Here is a 26,364-nt window from a genome sequence, read left to right on the forward strand (position 1 = left end):
TGGTCAAACTAATTATTCAAGAAATATTAGTGTTACTAAATATTAGTGTTATTTTTTAGAAAAATAGTTTCAAACTCAAATAGTGAAATGTGTGACTTCATGCTCAAGCTAAATTCCTGAGGTTAATAGGATTGACATCTTACTATTGTCAGGAAAACAACAAGCGCAGGCTTGGAAATGAGGGAGAATAGAACTCGGAAGTTAAACGTGCTCAGGCTGGAGTAGTGAGTGGACGGGTGACCGTCCGGGAAGTTAGATGATTTGGAATGATGAGGGGTGATTCGAGATTAGAGGTTAAATTGAGCAGTGATGAGGGGTGATTAGAGATGAGAGGTTAAAATAATTCAGAAATTTGAAAATAAAAAAATATTCCAAAAAAGAATTTTCAAAAAAAATAAAAAAATCATAAAAATTCCTTTAGTACCGGTTGGTGTTACCAACCGGGACTAAAGGTGGACCTCCAGGCAGCGGCCACATGGAGAGCCTTTAGTCCCGGTTCGTGTAAGAACCGGGATTAAAGGGGAAGGCTTTAGTAACGACCCTTTAGTCCCGGTTCCAGAACCGGGACTAAAGGCCCTTATGAACCGGGACTAAAAGCCCTTTTTCTACTAGTGATACATCTCATCAAAATATCGAACGAATACCAAATTCACATGACTACTAATAGCAAGACTTCACCCATGTCATCAGGAACAAACGGAACTACTCACAAAGCATATTCATGTTCATAATCAGAGGGGTATTAATATGCATTAAGGATCTGAACATATGATCTTCCACCAAGTAAACCAATTAGCATCAACTACAAGGAGTAATCAACACTACTAGCAACCCATAGGTACCAATTTGTGGTTTCGATACAAGATTGGACACAAGAGATGAACTAGGGTTTGGAGAGGAGATGGTGCCAGTGAAGATGTTGATGGAGATTGACCCCCTCCCGATGAGAGGATCGTTGGTGATGACGATGGTGATGATTTCCCCCTCTCGCAGGGAAATTTCCCCGACAGAACAGCTCCGTCGGAGCCCTGGATTGGTTCTGCCTCGTGGCGGCGGAGTTTCGTCCTGTAAGCTCGCTTATGATTTTTTCCAGGACAAGAGACTTCATATAGCAGAAGATGGGCACCAGAGTGCCACCAGGGGGGCCAGGAGACAGAGAGCGCGCCCAGTAGGGGGGCGCCCACCACCCTCCTGGCCAGGGTGTGGGCCCCCTCTGGTACTTTCTTTGCTCATTAATTCTCATTAATTCCAAAAATGAGTTTCGTGGAGTTTCCGGACTTTTGGAGCTGTGCAGAATAGGTTTCCAATATTTGCTCCCCTTTCAGCCAGAATCCCAGCTGCCGGCAATCTCCCTCTTCATGATGAACCTTGTAAAATAAGAGAGAATAGCCATAATTATTATGACATAATGTGTAATAACAACCCATAATGCAATAAATATTGATATAAAAGCATGATGCAAAATGGATGTATCACACATTAGGAGTTTCAGAAGTTGGTTCCGAACACGTCTCAGGTGCGACAACACTGTTTCTGATGACCTGTACTCGTTGGCAAGGGAACCATCTTCGACTGTAATAACTTACAAAGGGTACGAGATAAATGGGAATACATTTTACACGATCGCCCAAGATGAAAAGAGCACCAACCAAAACAGTTGTGTCTGCTTTGATGCAGCAATCAAAAGGAGAAATGACACATATTATGGTTACATAGTGGACATATGGGAACTTGACTATGGATATGATATTAAGGTCCCTTTGTTTAAGTGTAAATGGGTCAATCTGTCAGGAGGCAGGGTACAGGTAGACCCATAGTATGAAATGACATCAGTGGATCTGAACAATGTGGGGTACACAGACGAGCCATTAGTCCTAGAATATGATGTGGCGCAGGTTTTCTATGTGAAGGACATGTCTACCAAACCAAGAAAAAGAAAAGATAAGGAAGCGGATACATCATACGATGAGCCAAAGCGCCACATAGTTCTTTCAGGAAAAAGAGTCATAGTGGGATTGAAGGGTAAGACATAAATGTCTAAAGATTATGAAAAGTTTTATGAAATTCCTCCCTTCAAAGTCAAGGCTGACCAAAGCACCCTGTTAAACGATGAAGATTATCCATGGTTACGGCGCAATAAGCAAAGAACACAAGCGAAGAAAATGTGAAGACTTTCTATCAACAACTATTATGATGATGCCTTTCATGTAGAATATTACTGCAGTTAGATTTGAACAAATGAAATCTCTTTGTAATAGATGAGTTTTCGTCCGAAACCCTGATACTTCCAAAGAGATTGTCTATTTTGTACACAAAGTGCATCCAGTTTTTGTGGTAACCCTCTCAACTTTTTAGCACATGCTATGTGGGTGAAATGATGATATCATGCCAACTTTCAACCTTTTCAGAGTTCATTTGAAATGCTTTTATAAACCTCTAGTATTATTCAAACTAAAATTATATAAAATTTATGCAACTAAAATTATCAAAGTATTTTCTGTTAAAAACATTAAAAGCAAAAAGAATTTTCATAAAATAAATAAAAAAGAAAAAAGAAAAGAAAATAAATAAGTAGAAACAAAATAAAATAAATAAGTAGAAACAAAATAAACTTTAATAAATAAGTAGAAACAAAATAAACTTTAATAAATAAGTAGAAACAAAATAAACTTTAATAAATAAGTAGAAACAAAATAAACTTTAATAAAGTAAAATAAATAAACTTTAATAAAATAAATAAAAACAGCAATAGTAAGTAGAAACAAAGTAAAATAAATAAAGAAAAAATAGTGCCACCTGTTGGGCCACCACGGCCTGAATACGACTAGAAACCCAATCATGGGCCAGCATTTAGGCCCACAGAAGGCCTAGTAGGCCACAGACAGATAGTGACAGGTTAGGCCCGAAAGCCTGCAGTTGAGAGGAGCTCGAGATGGTGGGCGCAACAGCACTTATAAACCACTCTCGAGCTCTCTCAACTAGCGAGGTGGGACTAAACTTTTGACGCGGACAGCACAAGGCCTTTGGTCCCGGTTGGTGCCACCATTCGGGACTAAAGGGTGGCATTGATATCGGTTCGTGGCACCAACCGGGACCAATGCCCCCCTTTAGTCTCAGTTGGTGCCACCAACCGGGAGCAAAGACCTTTGCTTCCCACCCTTTAGGCTGCTAAAAAGAGACCTTTGGTCCCAGTTGATGGCACCAACCGAGACTAAACACTAGTAGAAAAAGGACCTAATGTTCAGCTCTTTAGTCCTGGTTTGTAAATTAACCAGCACTAGTGTGACCATTAGTGCCAATTCAAACGGCTATGCAGTAGTCCCGGTTCGTGTTGAACCTTTAGTACCGGTTCATGTCACAAACCGGTACTAAAGGGGTGGTGGCAAGCTGGCGTCAGGCCGGGGCCCCACGAGCCCCTTTAGTCCCAGTTTGTGACACGAACCGGGACTAAAGGTCTAACCTATAGTGTCGGTTTGTGTCACAATCCGGGACAAAATGGGTCTAACCTTTAGTCCCGGTTGGAGACACAAACTGGGACTAAAGGGAAATTTTCAAACTCAACCCCCCCCCCTCGCACGTGTATCGCCATTTCAGTTTTCTAAAAAACAAAAGAAAATGATAAAAACTTCAAAAATGAAAATCCTTCAAGATGTAGTTACGTTACTACATCTACTAGTTAGAAAAATTTAAAAACTTAAATTTGGACATGTTTTGCAAAAAAAGTTTTATGAAAAAGTAAAACGGTCATATCTTTTGCATACAATGTCAAAGAACATATAATATATCAAAAAAATCAGCACGAAAATCGGCATCTGATGGAGACGGCCTATGGCCTGTTTGCAAATTTTTAAAATCATCAAATTCTAAAAGGAAAATAAGATATGCTCAAATTTCAATTTTTTTTATTTTCAATAAATCTGGTCAAATTATGGTCAAACTAATTATTCAAGAAATATTAGTGTTAATCAATAATTATTTTAGTTTTTTGACTTTTGGTCAAATTATGGTCAAACTACTTATTCAAGAAAGATTTCTGTTACTAAATAATAATCATTTTTTAGAATAATAGTTTCAAACTCAAATGGTGAAACGTGTGACTTCATGCTCAAGCTAAATTCCTGAGGGTTAATAGGATTGACAACTTACTATTGTCAGGTAAACAACAAGTGTTGCCTTGGAAACTAGGGGGAATAGAACTCGAAAGTCAAGCGTGCTCAGATTTGGAATGATGAGGGGTGATTAGACCTATGATGAGCGGGAATTAGAGATTAAATCATCAAATAATTCAGAAAATTGAAAATCAAAAAAAAATTAAAAAAATCATTAAAAAAACCAAAGCTTTATTACCGGTTGGTGTTACCAACCGGTACTAAAGGCCCCCCAGACCACCGCACGGGCTCGTGCCACATGGTGAACCTTTGGCCCTGGTTCGTGTAGAACCGGTACTAAAGGGGATGGGGCATTTACTCCCCCACCCTTTAGTGCCGGTTACAGAACCGGTACTAAATGGGGGGGGGGGGCTTTAGTCCCCCACCCTTTAGTGTCGGTTACAGAACCGGCACTAAACGGTCTTATGAACGGAGCTATAGCCCGGTTCTGCACTAGTGAAAGGTAGGCTTTGGTCCCAGTTGGTGCCACGAATCGGGACCAATGCTCTCATTATATAAGCCAATACTTTGCAAATTTTCAGCAGTTTCTCATTCTCCCCACCGCCGACGCCGCCCTCTGCCCCGACGCCTTGCTCGTCGTCGCCGTCGGCCGCGCTCGTCGTCGCTGCCCCCGTCATCACCCGCGCCCGTCATCGCCGCCCGCATTGCCACCCGTGCCCCGCGCCGCCCCGACGCCATCTCCGCGCGCCACCCCGCGCCGTCGCCGTCTCCTCCCCGCGCCGCCCCGACGCCGTCGCCGTCACCTCCCCACGCCGCCCCGACGCCGTCGCCGCCCCGCGCCACCTCTCCCCCAATGCCGCGCCACCGCTGCACCGACGCCGCGCCGCCCAGCGTCGTCCCGACGCCGTCGCCACCCCATGTCGCCCTCACACCGCCGCCACGCCGCCGCACGGTCCGGCGGCTTCCGATGTTTTTTTTTCATATATGTACATATGTTTTTTTTTCATATGATGTTTTTTGTGCATATGATGTTTTTTTAATATAATGTTTTTTTTGTATATGTATTAATTTTTTATGTAGGTTGTTACTTAGTAGATATTGATTTTAGGTTAGTGCATTTTAGGTTAGTGTAGAGGAAAAAGTAAAATAAGGAAAAGGAAAAAAAGAGGAAGAAGGAAGACGGAAGAAGAAGAAAAAGAATGAGTGGAAAAGGAAAATAAGAAGAGGAAGAAGGAAAGAAAAAGGAGAAGAAGAGGAGAGGAAGAAGAGGAGGACAAATAAAAAAGAAGAGAAAAAAAGAAGAAAAAAGAGGAAAAGAAGAAAGAATAGAAGAGAAGAAGAAAAAATAGAGTAATTTCTTTTTTTCACCTATACTCCTGTCTTCTTCTCCTCTTTTCTTTTCTTCGATCTTCTCCTCTCTCTATTCCTTTCTTCTTCTCCTCTTTTTTTCTTCTTCTTCCTCTTCTTATTTTTTGTCGGGTATATATGTCGTTGTCAATATACCACCTCCCCGATAACTTCGACATGAGGGGTGGGGGGTCGGCGGAGGAGATGTTTCGTTTAGTTTTAGGATTATTTTGGTTTATGTTTAGTTCAGGAAGAAGGAAGAGAAAAAGGAGAAGAAGAGGAGTAAACAGGAAGAGGAAAAAAGGAAAAAAAAAGAGGAGAAGAAGAAAGGAATAGATGAGAAGAAGAAAAAAATAGAAAATATTATATTTTTTCTTCCTTCTCCTCTATTCCTTTCTTCTTCTCCTCTTTTTTTCTTGTTTTTTTCTTCCCCTGTAACCTCAACATGAGGGGGGGTCGCCGAGGGTTCGAGGGGCGAGGGTCAGGAACTAGGCTAGAGGTTCGAGGGTCACCGAGGGTTCGAGGGTCGTTGAGGGGCCTAGGGTTCAAGGGTCGCCGAGGGTTCGAGGGTCGAGGGTTCGAGGGTCGAGGGTCGAGGGTCGAGAGGTTGCCTAGCTATTGTCGATATACCCCATCCCCGATAACTTCGACATGAGGAGGGGGGAGGGGGTCGATGGTTCGAGGGTTCGAGGGTCGAGGGTTCGAGGGTTCGAGGGTTCTAGGGTTCTAGGGTCGAGGGATCTAGGATCGAGGGTTCGAGGGTTCAACGGTCGTCGAGGGGCCGAGAGTTCGAGGGTCGAGGGTCGTCGAGGGGTCGAGGGTTCGAGGGTCGAGGATTGCCGAGGGGTCGAGAGGTTGCCTAGTGTCGAAGTATTGAAGAAATCCATGGCTTCATCATTAGCTAGAAGCAACCGGGGCATGATGGTACGAAGTTCTCCAAATTTATTCTGGAAGGAGTCCCGCATAGGATAATGCGCCTTTTGGTACAAATTTCAGCAAAGGCCTTACAAATAGCGATATTCGGAAGGCTCTTGCTGTACTTTATACCAAAAAGCGAATTATCCTATCTGGGATTCCGTTTCAAAATAACTTTAGATAGCTTCGTACCATCATGCGCCTGTTACTTTCGCCTAATGATGAAGACATGGTTTTGTTGAATCCTTTGACACTAGACAAACGTGACATGAGGGGGTCGAGGGTCGGGAACTAGGGTACAGGGGTCGTCGATCGCCGAGCGGTCGAGGGTCGTGAACTAGCTAGGGTCGAGGGTCGAGGGTCGCCGAGGGGTCGAGGGTCGAGGGTCGTGGAGGGGTCGATATACCCCCTCTCCGATAATTAACTTCGACATGAGGGGGGGTCGATATACCCCCTCCTCGATAACATTTTTTTCTATGTATATGTCGTCGTTGTCGATATACCCCCCGGATAACTTCGATATATCCATCTCTCAGATTTGTATATTAATTACCATGTTGTAATACTTGCAGAAACTATGGATCAGCAGCTGTGGTGCGATGTACAACTCGGTCGGAAGCAACCTACAGAAACTGCATGCCGCCAACGCAAGGAGTGTACTGGAAGGAGGACCAGCTGCGGACCTGCGGCCTGACGTGCATAAGCTGCTGGGGCAGGGGAGAAACCTGCAGGGCATAAACTTGTTCAGGGATGCCGATATGGTTTGATTCAGGTAAACCATGTTCCTGAAGAAAGCAGTAGTACATGAGTGCTTATATTATAGTCCCTCTGTCTCATAATATAAGAATAAAAGCGTTTTTGGGACACGTAGTTTATGCTCCCGGGCTTAGTTGCACCCGCGCTCACGAAAAAAAATCAAGACAAATACTAGAAAAATTCCAAAAAAGAAAAATTGTGTCGCAGATAATTTGATGCGAGAGGTCTGCTCCAAATTTCAACTCATTTGGAAATTGAGCAGCTCTCGGCAAAAAAAGACAAAATCGGGGTTTGTAAAGAAGTTTACTGTTCACGCACCGTTCTTACCTAATTTGTCTACCATACAAAAAAATTGGAGTCTTTTGAATTTTTCTAGTATTTGTTTTGATTTTTTTTCTGACAAGGAGCAGATGAGTATGGGCACTGAGTTGGATTTTCGGGGTTTTGGGCATTAGTGTAGTGTCAAAAATACTTTTATATTATAGGATGGAGGGAGTAGTATCTTAATGCAGCTTTAGTACTGTCTAAAAAATTGCTTCACCCCTTGGTTTTAATTTGGCCATGTTATCTGACGTCACTTTAGTACTGTACTAAGCATGCATGCTATACCCATGGCGTGCTCTCGTCCTGCAGACACTCTATCGAGGCTTCCGTGTCTCCATGTTTTTGCTCCAAGTTAAACGAAAGACTACAACCTCTGAAGCTTGGCCTTTTGTTGACAGGAACAAGCAAGAGCTCTGCTTTTGGATTAGCGAAGAAGGAAAACAGTTGAAATTACAGTGGAATGACAAGGCCACAAAGAGAGCACAAAACCCATATCATACAGTACAAACAACCACAGGCGACAGTTCTTGACATTACTCGTCGATCCATGGCCTCCTCTGAGATTCCATCCCAGCTAGGGCCGCGGGGTTACAAGGCCCCAGGCAAGGAAGAGGAACTTTCTGCTGTTTTCCGAGTTTGCCTCCTATTTTCTGTTCAGTGCTGCATGTAGTCCTTGGTTTCACAATGCATCAACCTTGCCGTTTTCAAACAGATGTTGGTGAGAAATACCGTTTTGTTGCCGCTGTCGATGGATAGATGTGATGCTGCAATGCATGACGCTTATGGAATAGCAAAACAAAAAAAATGGACATTGCCATTGCCATTACAGATGTCATGAATCATCTCTACCGAGAGTCGGAGATGGAACCAACATCATACAAGATTATTAGAATTTTCCGCAAGTTTGAAACAAATGCAAGAATGGTACATAGTACAACATTCTGTCCCAATGAGTTAACAAATACAGAGCAAGTAGCTGGCCCAATAATGTTTATTACATATAAACCTCGAAGTACTATCAGAAATCATGACCATAAGACGGATGGTTGAAGTCACACCATGTCAAGGAGATCAGAGTTGAAAGTTTTACCAAGCCGAAATCTGAGCTTCAACACCGGCCATTCGCCCAGCAGCTTAGTGAAAATGGGCAACAAAGCTACCATGACGCAAATTGCAATAGCCAACCAGTGAAGACGTGGAGCCAACACAGTGTATAAACCAGTTGAAAATGCCGTAGTTGTTGCCACATATGCAAACCACATAAGCTTCTTAGTGGCGGATATGTAATAAATCAAGAACTCATAATCCCCCCACCTTGCTATGATGCATATGAAGGCGACAGCAAATGAGCAGCACATTGCTAAGACGTCAGAAATCAAGAATGCCTGAAATGATAACTTCCTAGACATGATGGGAAGTCCCTCGCTTCCGGCATCATTGCTGTATCCTCCAGGCAGGGTGAAGGCAGCGGCAAAGGTGACTGTCGTGATGAGGATCGCCACTAGCGAAGTGTTGCTTGTGTATGTTTGAGTTAGTGACTTCGCCTCCTTCCTTGATTCTAAGGTCGCTTTGTGTTTGGTATGCGTGTGAAGATTATAAAGAGTTTTGGCATCTTGCGGATCAGCTCTCACCATAAGCATGCTCACTTCATTCTGCATATATTCAAAGAAGGCGCACATGAAGATCATAGTGTAATAACAGAGATTTGCAATTCTATTACATGGATCTATAGTATTGAGAAAAAGTGAACCAAAATTAAATTTGACCATATATTTAAATTGATAAGCAAACTAGTCAATGATGTTGATAATACTGAAGTACAAATATGTTACTCCCTCTGCTCCATATTGTAGCATATAGATTTTTTGAAAAGTCAAGTATCGCAAACTTTGACCAAATTTACGGAGAAAAACTTTTACATCTAGAATGCCAAAGTTATATCATTAGATTCATTATAAAATGAACTTTTATACGTTATAATTTTGGTATTGTAGATAAAAATAGTTATCTCTAAAACAATGGTCAAAGTTTTCAAAGTTTGACTTCAAAAAAATTCTATATGCACTACATTATGAAACGGATGGACTATATAAATTTATAAACAAAATTTAAATTTGTAATATAAAGTTTTCTATGTCACTATTAGTCTTAGAACAGAGCCAAATAGTGGACTACAAATTTTTTTGTATGTTGCAGCATTGATGGTTCTATGGTGAGTTCCTTTCAGAACAATACAGTAAAGAGTTTTTTTTCTTTCTTTTTTGTAACCGTGTGCGTGTGTGTGTGTGTGTTGATAATATACATACCCAGTTTAAAGTCTTCGCATGATCAATGACATGAGCTAATACCCAAGCTGCTGTAACACCTTCATTATCAAGCACAGTTGTGTCTATGTCATCGTGAGACAGCAAAGCAACAACCATTTTAGGATTGCACTTCTCTACCGCCAAATGTAGAGCAGTTTTCCCGTTGGAGTCTCGCATGTTAATGAGTTTCCGAAGTTGTGGGGTCCTCAAGATGAATTCTGTGAACTCCACTTGATCCTCGTATACAGCTACATGGAGGGATGTCCAACAGGCATCTTGTGTTGAACGGTAAGGAGTATCAGGACAGTATTTAAGAAGCTCTTGAGCAACATCGAGGTGACCTTCATATGCAGCATAACTAAGGAAAGGATTACCATTACTTGGCACATCATACCCTAAAGAGCAATCATGTTCCAGCAATACTCGTAACACGTCAACCAGGCCACGATATACAGCTGAACTTAGCGGAGTACACCCATTGTTATCGGCTTCTTTGGCCAGCCCAGGACGTGTTTCCACAATTCTCTTAGCCAAACCTGAAAACAAATCAGTACATGAACAACGGTTAATTAGCAATGGGATGACGATAGTCCTTGTGAGGACTAGTAATGATATACTAGAATAGTTCTATAACATCAATGTACCGTGCTCTAGATAATATTGTACATTCAAATTCTTTTTCCCAGTTGTAAACTAATAGAGTAACAAAATACCAGGAGTAAACAATAATTCAACATCTAGTTGTACTATTGAGCTGAGCAAGTGAGCAGGCAACCATGCTACCAAACCACATGCACCCACACAGCGGTTGTAGGGCATCCATGGACAATTGCTACAGTCCCAAACTCGGGAAATATATACATGCACACACTGGTTCTCACCTGCGTTTCCATTCTTCACGGCAGCCTGCAGAGTGTTCTGGCCCCATGGTCCCATATGAGCAGAAACAGGAATTTCAAGTAAAATCTCTGAACTATCAGTAAAATCCCTCATCGCTGCAATATACATAGGTGACTCGTTCATTCTATTCACATGTGTCGACAGAACCGGCTCTGCATCTATCAGCTCCATCGCAAGCTTCCTATGGCCACTGCGAATGGCATGGTGGAGTGCATTGCAGCCATCAATGTCTTTTTCCAAGATTGCCTTGCTCAGTCGATGTTCACGGTACCAACGGAGTAGAACGGAAGCCAAGATGACAGAACCACTTTTCACCGCGGCAAGAAGTGGCGTCTCTCGATCCAGGTTTACTGTAGTGAGAAGAGACACCTCCAGGGCCACCACATCTAGGCAAAATGCCTCATGGCCATGGATGGACGATATGTGAAGACAGGTGTTCCCAGCTGGAGTTGTTCTAAGAAGCATGCTTGGATCCTGTGATGCCATGTCCTTCATTGATGCGGAATCGCCGGATGTGGCTGCTTCCAGAAGAAGTTGGTCCATCCATAGCTCTTCATGTTGTCCTTCCAATGAACTAGTTGTTGATGTATTATCTGCCATCTATATTCTGATTTAACTGCAGCAGGAGAAAAATGGGAACAAATACAATGATGGGTAAATGATTAGCCGCTAGTTTTGAAGAGGAAATCTGCAAACCATGCCAACACTAATTCTAGTTGCAATAAGGTTCCACAAAATTATTCAAAATGGTAGCTACAGAAAACAGGGTAGTTATAGCAAATTTAAGACTAAATTAACTCGATGAAATAGTAAGTAACGCACTTGGCTACAAAGGAAAGTGAATGGGGTACTCCAATCGAGAAGAGAAATGCTAGCTAGCTAGATTAGCTTCTGCTTAGTTCTCTTTCAATGGGGATATATAGTGAAAAACAACCAATAAACTACTAGCTTTATTGACCGTAATTGCACGCGTATGTAAAGAACACCTGACATGGAGAAGCTAGGTGCTAGTAGGAGTACAGTAATCCACAACCCGACCACTCTATGCAAATTTGAGACAAAATTGGCATGCCCACTGATCCGGGCTTAGCATCATAACTGCACCGCGGAAAGGAGGAAGAATAGCTCGCATTGGCGATGGGGAAGAAGAGAAGGCGACGCCCATGGCGGCATGAGTAGCAGGCGGCCTCCGCTAATGGGTAGGGAGAGGAGGGTGGAGGCGGCGGCGGTTCGATGCGAGGTCGTGGCGAACTGTCAATGGCGTTTGTGGGGCTCAAGTCAAGGGGGGCGCAAGAAAATTCCATAAAAATCAAACTAACAATCGAAGAAGATTTCCCTAAACAACAAACTAGCCAGCAACGGAAGAAACGAGCCAATTACAATCAAAACGAATAAAAAGACATCCTTAGGCATGATTAATCTCGTCGGCGTAGAAGTACACACCTTTCTCAGACAACCGCAGAGAGAACGAACATAGTCGCACAATGAAGAGAACAGCTAGCAGGCACACTAGTGTTCCATGCGAGAGGATGGCAACAACTTAAAGAGTGGGAAGTCAACGCACCAATTCAGTTTGAGTTAATTTGTGCATGTATCATTTCATTAGGCATGTAATGGGGCACTTTTAATCAATATAGACTTGACCTGACTTCATAAAACAAACGCGATATAGCAGTCCTCCTCGTGTTTATTCAGTAATGACTATTAGTCGTTTCGCCATTGCCCCGTGCAGATTTCGCGGCGGCCGGTGGTGCACGGCGGTGGTCCACCGGTGGCTGGCGTTGTTGCCCGTGGGGCGGTGTCCCTCACGGCGGCGGGGCTGCCCCTAAACGGCGCTTGGTGGTGGCCACTTGGCGGCGTGTGGGTGGGCTGGGTCTGGGCTTCGGGTCTGCATCTCCGTCGTGGCAGCGCTTGCCGCTGTTCCCGGCCATGGGGCGTGGTCCCGGACGGGCCTAGCACCGGTGGTTCGCGTCGTCTCGCTGGCCAGTGGTGGTGGTCATCTTCTTCGTCGGAGGTGGTCGGACAGAGGCTTGGTGATCAGATCTCGAGATCCATCATCTAGTCCCGGCTGCGAGTTGGGGACACATGGTTGCCGGTGAAAACCGAGCCGACGGCAGGCAATGGCGGCATTCTACGTCATTACCTTGATGCAGGCATCGTCGTGTAACTACTATCGACCCACTCGTGCTACTCCGGAGGAAACCCTAGGATCTGGTGTTGTAGATCGGATGATGGCGGCACTGCGGTGTCGTTTATATTTTGGGAGCATCGTTTGTGGAGCACCGCTGGAACATAGAGGTAGGAGGTGGAGCGGCTTCGTCTTGCACAGAGCTTCGGTGGAGATGTCAAGTCATGCCTGACTGACAGGTGCTACGCTTTGTCATGCCTGGTCGGCAGGTGCTACGCTCGATAGATCTTCCAAAGACATCAAGTTGTGTCAGCTGGTGGCACTTGGCAGCATGGTGTTGATGTGCATCAGTGGCGACCGCGACGTGCTCGGCTGTTTGCGTGCAAGGAGGTGGTGCTGTTGGGCGCCGTGGTGGCGTTGACGACAGCTAGACCGAGCAAGGTTGATGCGTCAGTACAACTCTCAAGATGGAGCAGCGTCAGTTGGCGGCGGCGGCCTCTGAGAGCATGCCGGACCAGTGTGTGCCCCAGACCCGACAAGTGGCTAGGTTGGGGCCTCAGGTCTTAGATGTTAGGCTTGGCTGCAAGGTCTGTGGTATTGGGCCCGGACTATGAGCATCCCTTCATCAACTGGATAGGAGTAGCGACAGATGTTGCCTAGACAGTGGCTTCAGATTAACTATTATATTTCTTTGTAAGATCTTCTGTGAATAATTAATAAAGTGGCTGCATGCATTGCCCAGATGCAGAGGCCGGGGTCTTCCTTCTCTTAAAAAAAAGTTGTCTTAGATCGGTGTGGGAAGGATGAGCTACAAGATTAAGATGTTGCCTTCTGATCAAAAATATAGCCCATTTTGTAAGGCTAGTGTCTCCACAATCAGAATTAAGGGATAATTGGGTCGACTGCTAACTAGAGACAAAGAATATCAACTGATGCTATTAATTAGCTACGCCGCCATTTCCAGATACATTTCCATCTAGCACTCAAATCTTGCCTAAACACATTATTTACGGGGGCGAAAGCTAGCTGCATTTATAAAGTCTAGGCAACCCTTTGGTATTACTACTAGTAGCTTAATTTGTCTAGACATTTGTGCATATAGATCATTTGATATTAGCCATTTGATGGCACCTTTAATGCCACGGCACGCCTTTGACAGCTATCGAGATCCACAGCTGATCCAATAAAAAAAACTTGGCCTGGTCAGACGGTGTTTGATTTTCAAAGAGAAGGGGCTTTGGGCCTTTTCATCTACCAAAAAACTGACCTGCTCCGTACTAGTAAAGAACACCCGACAGGGATCGAGGAGCTGTCAGTAGGAGTACATCGATCCACAAAAATTAGTACAGGCCCCAGCCTGTCCAATTGTCCATGCAGAGTTGAGACAAAATTTGGGCGCCCACTGAACTAATGCCAAAAGATTAGGTACTCAATCATTTAGTAATTATAAGATGATCTATCTACTTCTCCCTCTGTAAACTAAAATATAAGACATTTTAGGTCACTATCTTAGTATGTGTTTGTTTATTGTTTACAGAGGGAGTAGTTGATTAGCACGTTGATGGCATCTTCAGTCAATAGTGAACTTGATCTGATCCAGAGTTCCAGACTCCGTGAAACGCGGTCATGGTCTAGTACTCCCTCCATCCGGAATTACTCTGACAAGTATTTTCAGACGGACGGAATACTTTGAAAGGTGTACAAGAATAATGTCCTTGTTTTGTGTACCCATTTAGTAAACTACTGATACACATTACCGTTGTAGCACTCATTTTTGGGCAAGTAACAGTTGATTCATTAAGATGGAACCTTGAGTGCCAGCGCACGCTATTAAGATCAATAATGAAAACCATGATGACGTGCTGGATCAGACTGTCTTTCATTTTCAATGAGCTAGGATGGGAACATGGGCTTTGGCCCTTAATTTTGTCCTGGCCCCCATAGTCAAAGTCCTAGTGTATGTATGATGAATTCATTATAAAAACGTATCCCTCAAAGATCAATTTTGCAACTAGCTAGTTGGGTTTAGCTAGATCCAATCAATTAATGAAGAGCAACCCTTCGAATAAAGAAACCAGGTGCAGATAATGACTTGTTGATTAGCTGAATGGTAACATGCAGTAACATGTTCAAACCAACTATTTTGGGTTTCCTTTTCCTTTTTTGAGATGCTATTTTGGGTTTGCTGTTATATATACTCTACTTGACCTCGGTCGAATGAGTCTATTTAAATTAGTAGGCGCCTAGATGGCTATTGCAAAATTGATATACTACTATAACACTTTATTATGTAAAACATGGAATATGAAGGAGTCGCCTTCCACATGGACAGAGAGGAAAGCGGAATAAAGGATTGAAGTTTCAACTATCAATATTACAATTAATTTGATGGAAAAACTAGATGATCAACTTTCACCTAGTAATGCAGAGTTTAGCCCGGTAATGAACTTTCGACAGCAAGTGTTTTTTAACTCGGTAACGAACTTTCACCTAGTACTGCAGAGTTTGGCTCCGGCAGTGAGGCTGCAGCAGTATTAGGTTAATGAAGTGGGGGAAATGACTACTTATATAGCCAACGGTTATGGATCGGTGGGCAAAGAGCTGGTGGGTAATGTGGTAGATGTGAGTATGGGCAGCGTGAAGGTGGATCTGGTGTCTTCTTTCCTGAAGTTGGGCGAGCATTTTGCATGGTTGCGTTGCGGTTCTTGTGATTTTTTTAATGTGATTTATGTGTTCTTGCGTTTGATGCATGCAGTTGTGATGTTTGTCATCCATTTGTCGTGGGTTTGGGTCCATTGCCAGCAACGTTCAAGGTGTGAAGCGGAACTGCTGTCCAGAATAATTCTCTTCTAAGTTCTAACCATGTTCTCTAAAAGACTAAAGCAAAAAAAGTTAAGTATTATCATTCCATTTCCGCTACCTGTGCATTTCATTTGGTTGTTGTTTCCATTGTGATTTTTAATCTAAACATCTAAGTTAGACTAGACCACTCTGTCGTCTCACATGAGACGCAAGAAAATTTCGTAAAATCAAACTCGCAATTGAAGAAACAAGGTAGCTATAACAAGAAAAATGGGCATAAATATGGTGAAAATAGCAGGTACTCACCTCACACAATAGCAGAGAGACATAGTCGCAAGATGAAGAGATCCAACAGCCCGCTCACTAATGTTCTATGGAGAAGGCTAATAGAGGAACTAATGGAGCCGGGAGTCATCATGTTAAATAGTGTATACGTGATTAGCCATGTGATGGAGCATTAAACTAATGACCCCTTGCATTGGCCTCCGCACTTGATTCAGTAATGTTCTTGACCAGCTGCTCAGGATCCAGGTCCTCGTTTTTGTATCGTATTTCGCTTTTTGGTACAATTATCTATGGGATCCCATGGACCTACTTGTAATAGTACCGTGGCATCAGAAATAGACCCGTTTATGGCCAAATCTAACGTGCTTACATTACCAAGATTACCAGAAACATTATTATGCAATACAGAGAAACCACTAACAATTTATACAACATATTATAGATCACCCACAATTGGCATAGCAGGGACCAAATCCAAGCTTACCTTCAGCTGCAATGCCCGTCGAAGATTTATTAGATGCTTCACTTCACTGCACAGATTAATATGAACCATTAGGGTCGGGTTGAGGGAACACAAGCTACGGATGGATGAGTTCGAGATGGAACTCTCAGTGTCTACCAAGTACACGGCCCACTGCTTATTTGTTCTTGTCCAGTTTTTCAAACTCAGAATTTGCTCGATGAGGGCCGTCTAAACCGTGACACAGCCAAACTGCACCAACTCAAGTGGGTTTGTGTCTATAGCTTAATGCCAACTCCCTGCATCAGCAGCCTGTGAATGATAAAACCGGTGGTGATACATCAACAAGGATGCTATTTTTCTGTTCTCTATGGAGTATACATGATAATAGTAAACAGCTAGCAGCGTACCCAGGGGATGATATGGTGTACTTACCGCAAGGCGTAGGGAGTGGCAGGTGCCAGATCATGATGTAAGGGGAGATGATGTTGATCGCGGATGGGCACCTCTCTTTGCATGTGGATCTTGATTCTTTGACTGGCTTCGGGAATAACTTTGATTGGTGGTGCCTTCACTTGTGGTATCAACTGACGCGGCCGGTGGTGATGACATTGGTGTGGATAATGTATCCGTGCACAATGAAATTGCAGGATGAACCCCTGCAGATAGTCCAAGCAGAACTCTCTATAAATGGTACTCCCCCCGTAAAGAAATATAAGAGTGTTTAGATCACTAAAATAGTGATCTAAACGCTCTTATATTTGTTTACACAGGGAGTATCAAAAAGGAATATACAGCAAAGAGTTTGCACAGCTCATAAGCTACACAACCCATTTTTAACATACTACTATTAACGATGTTCAGTATTACTGCTTATGAGGAAGCACACTATGCAGGGTCATACTTTGCTACATCAGATGTCATGAACTGCTCTGTAGTAGGCATTAGACATTCCTTTCAGTTAATGGTCAGTTTATTTGTAGTTTATAAAACTCCTTGATGTTTGGCAACTTTGTGAACCAAATCAGCAAAACCAAGGTGGAGGACCAACTTCCTTTATGTGCAGAATTTGATTCAGAGCTTGTACAGAGCTAAGAGGTGAGCCATCTTCCTCAAGCTTGACATTGTAAAGCCGGTGTTTGACTCCGTTGAATTAATCAAAAATTTGCCTATTTACTCAACACATAGCACCTTCCACACCACTCTCTTGTTATCCCACATTGTTCGTGTTGCAAAACGGCCGAGCGCAACACAGTTCGTCTCCGTCCTCACATATATAGGTGGGGGAGGAGGGGAGGTAGCCTAGGGCGCCCCCAAGGGGCCCCTGAGGGAGTCCTGGATTAAGGGGTCCTCGAACAGTCGGACTATATGCTTTAGCCGGACTGTTGGACTATGAAGATACAAGATAGAAGACTTCGTCCCGTGTCCGGGTGGGACTCTCCTTTGCGTGGAAGGAAAGCTTGGTGATTCGGATATGTAGATTTCCTTCTATGTAACTGACTCTGTGTAATTCTAGCCCCCTCTGGTGTCTATACAAACCGGAGGGTTTAGTCCGTAGGACAAGAACAATCGTAATCATAGGCTAGCTTCTAGGGTTAGCCTCTACGATCTCGTGGTAGATCAACTCTTATAATACTCATATCATCAAGATCAATCAAACAGGAAGTAGGGTATTACCTCCATAGAGAGGGCCTGAACCTGGGTGAACATCGTGTCCCCCACCTCCTGTTACCATTAGCCTTAGACCCACAGTTCGGGACCCCCTATCTGAGATCCGCCGGTTTTGACACCGACATTGGTGCTTTCATTGAGAGTTCCATCGTGTCGTCATCATAAGGCTTGATGGCTCCTTCAATCATCTGCAACGATGCGGTCCGGGGTGAAACTTTTCTCCCTGGACAAATCTTCGTATTCGGTGGCTTCGCACTGCGGGCCAACTCACTTGTCCATTTGGAGTTGATCGACAGCTACGCCCCTGTCCATCGGGTCAGGTTTGGAAGTTTGAACTACATCGCCGACATCCGCGGAGACTTGATCTTCGACGGATTCGAGCCCATGACAGCCGCACACTGTAGCCACGATGAACATGACTTAAATCTGTCATCGGACTATGCTCAGGGGACAGCGCCTGTGACTGTCCTGGCCCTAGATCTAGAACAGATCGCGTCGTCTGGGGACGGGGGGCTCGACCCCACCATGGAAGCCGCGTACTCTACGGTGCTAGAGCCGAACACAGATTCAGCCTCTAGCGAGGTCTATGCCGTTGGACCCTCGGACTCGTCTCCGGATACAGGTTCCGAACCGCATGTGTCCGCACCCGTCGAATCTAATTGGGCGCTGACCTTGGAGTTCACCTCCGCGGACATCTTTCAACACTCACCCTTGGGCGATGTGTTAAGTTCATTAAAATCTCTCTCCTTTTCAGGAGATTCGTGGCCAAACTATGTCCGGCTTGAGTGGGAAACGGACGACGAAGAGCTTCGCTGCCTGCCCACCACCCACTTGATAGCCACTGTCGACGACTTGACCGACATGCTTGACTTCGACTCTAAATACATCGACGGTATGGACAACGATGCGGGAGAAGAAGAGGAACCACCGCCCACAGGGCGCTGGACAGCCACCTCGTCATACGATATTTACATGGTGGATACCCCCAAAGAAGATGATGGCGAGGATAAAAAGGATACAGGTGAGGACAAACCTCCAGAGAAGCAGCAGAAGCATCGACGTCAGCGGCGCCGCTCTAAACCACGCCATGGTAAAAACAGCAATACTGGCACAGGAGACAATAGCACTCCGGACGATGCCGAAGATAACCAAGAGGACCCCGCCCAGCCAAGCTTCGAACAGGCCAGGCGGGAGGATGGGCAAACCAGCCCTGATGAATAGGCCATAAATGAAGACTCGGATAACGATAATTACATGTCCCTCTCCGAGGATGAAGTGAGCCTCGGCGACAACGAATTTACCGTTCCAGAGAATCCCGTCGAACAGGAGCGCTTCAAGTGCCGGCTTATAGCCACTACAAACAGCCTGAATAAAAAATAGCAGCAGCTTCAAGCTAATCAAGATTTGCTCATAGATAGATGGACCGAGGTCCTGGCAGTCGAGGAATACGGACTCGAGCGCCTAACCAAAAGCTACCCAAAGCGCAGGTTGTTACCTCAGTTCGATGATGAAGCACTGGAGCATAAACTACCAGCGCATGATACAGCTGACCGGCCACTACGTAGCCGAGACAAACCGGCACATCAGCCCGAACACTAGCCCGCACCACGTCACCGAACAAAAACCAACACAAAAGCTCGAGGATATACAAATGACATGCGGTCCGACTTGGAAAGGAGAGCAGGTCATATTAAATCGATCTACGGATCGCGGACCCAGACTTGTATTCAGCTTGTAAGAGAAGATAGAATAGTCCTAGTCCTACTAGGACTCCACATGTAGCCCGCCCCTCCAACTTATATAAGGAGGGGCAGGGTACTCCAAGAGGGCAAGCAACAAGAAACAATCTCTAGGGCTAGACACAACTAAAGGGGAGCCGACTTATGCGGCGTCTCCCTGATGAGCATAATGAGATCTAACCACAAACATCATGTAGGGTTATTACTGGATGATGTTTCCCGGTCCTGAAGATGTCTAAATCCTTGTCTTGTGTGTTGATCCGTCCTGCGTCTCTCGTCCCGACCAGCCCGTCTCAAGATACCACATAGATGAGTTGGCCTCACGACTAAGTTCTCACACTAGGAGATCTGCCGTGACAAATCCATGACACCGGATAAAAATCGTGTTCAAATTTCAGCCCAATCAGAGTTACGGATCTCCGGGAATTTAAGAAACGGTGAAGGGCCAGAATCGGGAACGCAAAAACAGAGAGAGACAGAGAGACAAATTCAATCTCGGAGGGGCTCTCGCCCCTCCCACACCATGGAGACCAAGGACCAGAGGGAGAACCCTTCTCCCACCTAGGGAGATGGCCAAGGAAGAAGGAGAAGGAGGGGGTCTCTCTCCCCCTCGCTTCCGGTGGCGCCGGAGTGCCACCGGGGGCCATCATTGTCACCGCAATCTACACCAACATCTTCACCAACTCTTCCCCCCTCTATGCAGCGTTGTAACCCCTCTTTTACCCGTTGTAATCTCTACATAAACATGGTGCTCAACGCTATATGTTATTTCCCAATGATGTATGGCTATCTATGATGTTTGAGTAGATCTCTTTTGTCCTATGGGTTAATTGATGATCGTGACTGGTTTGAGTTGCATGTTTTATTATTGGTGTTGTCCTATGGTGCTCTCCGTGTCACGCAAGCGTGAGGGATACCCATTGTAGGGTTTGCAATATGTTCATGATTTTCTTATGGTGGGTGGCATGAGTAACAGAAGCACGGACCCGAGTAAGTAGGTTGTTTGCATATGGGAATAAACAAGACTTGATACTTTAATGCTATGGTTGGATTTTACCTTAATTATCTTTAGTAGTTGCGGATGGTTGCTAGAGTTCCAATCATAAGTGCATATGATCCAAGAAGAGAAAGTATGTTAGCTTATGCCTCTCCCTCATATAAAATTGCAATAATGATTACCAGTCTAGTTATCGATTGCCTAGGGGAAAATAACTTTCTCGTGACAAAAATCTCTCTAAACAGCCCCTACTTTTTATTTACGTGCTCTTTGTTATTTTGCAAACCTATCCAACAACACCTACAAAGTACTTCTAATTTCATACTTGTTCTAGGTAAAGCGAATGTTAAGCGTGCGTAGAGTTGTATCGGTGGTCGATAGAACTTGAGGGAATATTTGTTCTACCTTTAGCTCCTCGTTGGGTTCGACACTCTTACTTATCGAAAGAGGCTACAATTGATCCCCTATACTTGTGGGTTATCAGTTACAAGTTTAGCAAATGTCTGATGAGTTGTGAAAAGAGTTTCATCACTTACACCTCCCGGAACACAACTATGAGTGGAATGTCTGTGAAGATGTAATCAAACCATTTAGGACATGGTAAGATCAAAGATGACATAAATAAATTTTCCATTATCACTTTTAAAAGAGTGATGCTTTAGAGACTGCGGATTTGACACTGAAAAGAGCTCCATCAGGTCTGTTGAAATGACGGCATGGTATAGTACACCCAACCATGTTATATCTTTTCTTATCATTTGGAATATGGGGCTTGTGTAAAAGGTTACAAACCTATTCCAAATCAGACAAGTGCTACTTTGTAAGTTATGCCAAGTCATTGGGTATTCCTCCACCACTATACGAGGCAAAGGATTTTTGCCACAAAACGGTATGCTTTTAAAGAGAATAGTTCTTGCAAAAGGGTAAGCGGGAGGATAGTGCAACTCGACGAGATAACAAGTATCTTCGTCATCAGGTCAAAGGAAAGGAACCTTGGAAGTGATTCCAGAGTTTCCTACTGCGACTTATACGGAAGCCTCTACATGAGATGTATGGACTTCGGTCGAACTTGCAGCTGAACAATGTAGGCAAAGCTCGTGCAAACCTCTCAGGTGCGCAAATGAGATAATGTTGTTAGACAACATTATACCTATGATACACAAGGAAGCGTTGATGGGCCCTGACTCCGGAATTGGCTAAATGCCAATATAATCCAAGATAGTTTCCATAAATGATTCAAGATTTAAATCTTGATAAACCCTCCGAAAGACTTGGAGTCTAACAGATTGTAATGGGACTATAAACTGATATGGATAAAAATGTTTTATCTATTAAGCTCGACTTGTTGCAATAACAAGTTCAAGGATTTGACTACAATGAGATCGTCTCACCGTAGCAATGCTTAAAGTCGGTTCGGGTTAAACTAGCAATTAATAGATATTTCAAACATGAGATATGCAACATGGATGACAAAATAATTTCCATGAAATGGAAATACAACCTCGGACTTGTATGTGATACAATTCAAAGTATTTTGTCAGTCCAGAGTATGCTAGTAAGTATGCAAACTTTAGAGTTCCAGCAATGGACAGAAGAGAGCAAAATGGAGTTGGAATCTTCGTTTTTGATGGAATGGTCAAAGGGGTTTGACTTCATCAATGAGTAACAAAGATGCTTGTGGTTTCAAGAAAGTAAGTGGGAGCATAATAATATTTCTGAAAACCTTGTGTGCTTGACACATTGTTAATTCGAAATAAATTTCTTGAGACGAATTAGGACTTCATTTGAAAATAGTTTTCCGATGAAGCGCTTGGGCTAAATAGCCTTGATATTAGGCATAATGATCTATGGAGATAGATTTACCTAATGGGGCTGAGCAAAAATACATATTGACAAGATGCTAAAACCATTTAGCACTAAGAATGACAAGGAGTGATTCTTGCCGAAGTCATATGGAAAGAGTTTTTGCAAGAATAAGTGTCCCAAAACACTGATGAGCAAAATACATGATGGAGATTCCACACACTCATGTGTTTGGATTAATCATGTATTCCATGGTATGTAAAACAACCAGATATGTCCAATACTCCCAAGCTGTTGCGAGTATAGATACCAAAGTGATCAAAAGTACTGATCATTGAGTACTAAAGTAGCACTTATGACATGTTTCCTCGCAAGTGGATATCATGAAGAGTTCGTTGTAAAAGGTTACGTCGATACAGTCTTCATCATTTCTCCATGCGGTTTTCGATTTAAATTTAGGGTTTTGTGTAACACACAATATGGTGGCACAGTTAGTTGGAAATTGTTCCAAACAAGTTACTGTGGCGAATTGTATAACAAAGGCGAAGTATGGTGCCGCTTTAGAAGCGACAAGGAGAAAGATGTTGAATCATATAGTTCATTCATGAACTTAGTATGGTTCCAAGAAGCCTTTGGTCAATGGGACACTATTGCAGATAGTTGCTCCATAGCTCAGTCTGAGGAATCAGGTTTCGACCAATGATTCACATATATACAAAGCCAAGTCGCACAAAATATGAATTTTGTGAAAGCGTGAAAACGCGAGGATATGCAGAGATACACATGGAGCTGAAGTTTTCAGATCCGATGGACATCAGGCTATACCACATGCGAAGCATTTTATACACCGGTATGCCATATGTGTAAAGTGCAATAGCGTTAACTAGATTATTGACTCTAGTGCAAGTGGGAGTCCATAGGATATATGCCCTAGAGGCAATAATAAATGATATTATTTATCTCCAAGTTCATACTTGTGTTTATGTTCCATGCTACAATTGCTATGGTTTTTGAGTCTGCAATAACCACGAGGCTCGGAGGAAGACTCATATGCACGTGTGGAATAATAAACGGCAAAATGTATTCCTAGTCTGGCCTCTAAGACTAGCTCAAGTGTTGCATGATGGTTCTGTTTTCCTAATCATGGGCATGTCTATGCCAGCAACTTTGAGGCCACAATGTTAGAAGAACATTTGTGTTGAATCGACCCGAATTGATGTTTTGTTATGAGATACATTCGTCACAAGTTAATGGATAATAACAAAGAGATAGTTAATGTTTACATAATTCCTTAGACCATGAGAATATCGAGTTTCTTCATACTTGCTTCATGAACTTTGGGGTCTGTTAAACGTCATCCGTAAATGGGTGGCTATTATGGCGGCTTACGTGTTCATGGAAAAGTGTGTCAAGTAACTTGATAGCTCAAGATTGGGATTTGCTCCTCCGACGATGGAGAGATATCTCTGGGCCCTCTCGATGTTACGGTATCCATCATCGTCTGGCCAGACACTTTGTGATTTGATCACGGGGATGCCGGAACACGGGAACGAAAAAAGAGAACAAAATCGGTAACGAGGTAACTAGCATAGTGGACAAGTTGTTGATCCACGGGATGCAAGTAAATCTCACCTCGGGTATTTGTAACATATCGCGAAGCAACAGAAATAGCACACAGCAACCAGAAGGTCACTCGTTCATTCGTGTGGGTATAGGGGTCAATATGGTGTCCATGGCTCCGATGTTGATCATTGATCGGAAAGTGTTCCGGTCATGTCTATGCTTCACCGAACCTATAGGTTCACACGCTTAAGGGTCATCTATCTGCTGAATACTAGACAGGGAGTCTGAGAGAAATTTGCCGAAAAAGTTTCAGAGACAATGGACGAGTTCCAGAGAGAGAATAGCGAAATAGTTTCGTAAAAACCGAAAAGTTGTTTCGGGACATACCATTAAGTCAAATTGGTTTCGGGACATGCCTGATAATTCTTGGAGGGTGCTAGAATTATTCCGGAAACTTCTAGGAATTTTTCGGGATTAAAACCGAAAAGTTTCGAAGTTGTCGGTACCGCTTTGGTTGTTTTTTGTAGATGAAATTCACTAATCTGAAATTGTTTCAGAATGAATCCAAAATAATTTTAGTGGGTACTGGAATTATTCTAAGACCCACAGAAATATTTTCGTATTTAATGGACGCGAAAAATTGTCTTCATGAATAGTGAAAACCCATTCTTGTTTGTTTTTCGCAGATGAAAATCACTAAACCAAAATTGTTTCGGAACGCGTTGACATTTATTTTAGTGGGTACTGGAAATGTTCTGAGCCCACATAAATATTTTCAGTTCGAACGGATGCTGAAAAATGTCGTCATGAATAGTATAAGTGCCCATATAAGTGCTTTTTGCTTGGCTTCTTGGAGAAGCCACCTTGAGGGCCTTTTGGTATTATCCCCTTGGCTTCTTGGAGAAGCCACCCTTGGGCTTGGCCTATAAATAGGGGTGGAGGGGCTGCCTAAAGACACACTCTTTCTCACATACAAGTGCCATTGCAATGATCTGGCTTCTCTCTCCCTCCCTGCGAAATAGTCTCGTAGAGCCGAAAGGCTGTCTGGGTTCTGGTGGGAACTAGTTCTGGACGGCGAAGCCCTGCCAGATAGATGACACCGTATGTGTGCAACTTTATAGAGAGATCGTAGTTTCGGTCTTAGTTCGAGAGTGCCTCCCGAAGGGCTGTCCGAGTGACCGTCCGAGTTTTGAAGGTCCTCCCGAAGGGCTGTCCGCGACACCTTCCGGGGGACTGACCGACGGCCTCCCAGAGGGCTGTCCGAGGGGCAGATGAGGGTATACATCCTCACGGTTGGGAGGTTCTAAATCATAGCCGCGGGGATCTGCACCACCGATCGTCATCGACTCTACTTCCCGCTGCGCTACGAGTCGGTAACGAAAAAGATCAAACATTGTATGCAGTCTCCATAGTGGTCCTGGGCTGGTGCGTAGGTCGGAAATTTTTGTTTTCTGCTGCATTACCCTACAGATTACATAGAAATTGCAAGTATTGTCAGAAATCATAACCATAAGACATATTGATGAGGTCAAACCATGCTAAGAAGATCGGAATTGAAAGTTCTACCCAACTTAAAACTGAGCCTCAAGACAAGCCATTCACCCAGCAACTTCGTGAGAATGGGCAACAAAGCAGCCATAATGCAAATTGCAATGGCCAGCCTATGGATGCGTGTAGCAAGCACCGTGTATAAACCAGTTGAAAAGGCCGTAGTTGTTGCCACGTATGCAAACCACATGATCTTCTTCGTGACGGATCTGTAATAAATCAAGAATTTGTAATCCCCCCACCTTGCTATAATGCATATGAAGATCACAGCAAATGAGGGGCACATGGCCAAGACGTCAGAGATTAAGATTGCCTGAAACGCAAACTTCTTAGACATGATGGGAAGTCACTCGCTTCCAGCATCATTGTTGTATCCTCCATATAGTTACATCGATGTTATTGCTTCTACTTGTTTCCAGTATCTTCTAGATATTAAAGTGGCTTCATTTTTGTGTGCTTCATTAGGTTTGATATAATCATATAGAAGCAACAACATAAACATGCAACATCCTAAATCTACATACAATAAAATTTAGGATGACTAAGAATTACTGACAAGGCATGATCACCGTCCATATTTTCACCCTTTTTTGCCAGCTCCTGTTTTTCACACGTCAGCTACACTACCATAATTCACGCACACACAAAAACAATAATATTTACCATCAGTTTTTGTAGCTAGCCAGTTACACAACCCTAGAAAAGCGGGAA

General features: G+C 43.6%; 1 protein-coding gene across 3 annotated transcripts; it reads right to left on the minus strand.

The window, feature by feature from the left end:
- Nucleotides 1–8,313: 8,313 nt before the first annotated feature.
- Nucleotides 8,314–15,995, minus strand: LOC123067023 (ankyrin repeat-containing protein At5g02620). 3 transcript variants are annotated; one of them, XM_044489985.1, is made up of 5 exons: nucleotides 15,894–15,995; nucleotides 10,639–11,273; nucleotides 10,132–10,293; nucleotides 9,758–10,032; nucleotides 8,314–9,103 (listed from the first exon to the last, which is right to left on the minus strand). In XM_044489985.1, the coding sequence occupies exons 2-5, from the start codon at nucleotides 11,255–11,257 to the stop codon at nucleotides 8,504–8,506; spliced, it is 1,656 nt and encodes a 551-aa protein (XP_044345920.1). In that variant the 5' UTR covers nucleotides 11,258–11,273; nucleotides 15,894–15,995; the 3' UTR covers nucleotides 8,314–8,503. The 3 variants fall into 3 exon arrangements, with proteins under 3 accessions (XP_044345920.1, XP_044345918.1, XP_044345919.1); XM_044489983.1 differs by having other exon boundaries at nucleotides 9,758–10,293; XM_044489984.1 differs by lacking the exon at nucleotides 15,894–15,995 and adding an exon at nucleotides 12,101–12,229 and having other exon boundaries at nucleotides 9,758–10,293.
- Nucleotides 15,996–26,364: the final 10,369 nt, after the last annotated feature.

Source organism: Triticum aestivum, chromosome 3B (genome assembly GCF_018294505.1).
Source record: "Triticum aestivum cultivar Chinese Spring chromosome 3B, IWGSC CS RefSeq v2.1, whole genome shotgun sequence".
NCBI classification, from domain to species: Eukaryota; Viridiplantae; Streptophyta; class Magnoliopsida; order Poales; family Poaceae; genus Triticum; species Triticum aestivum.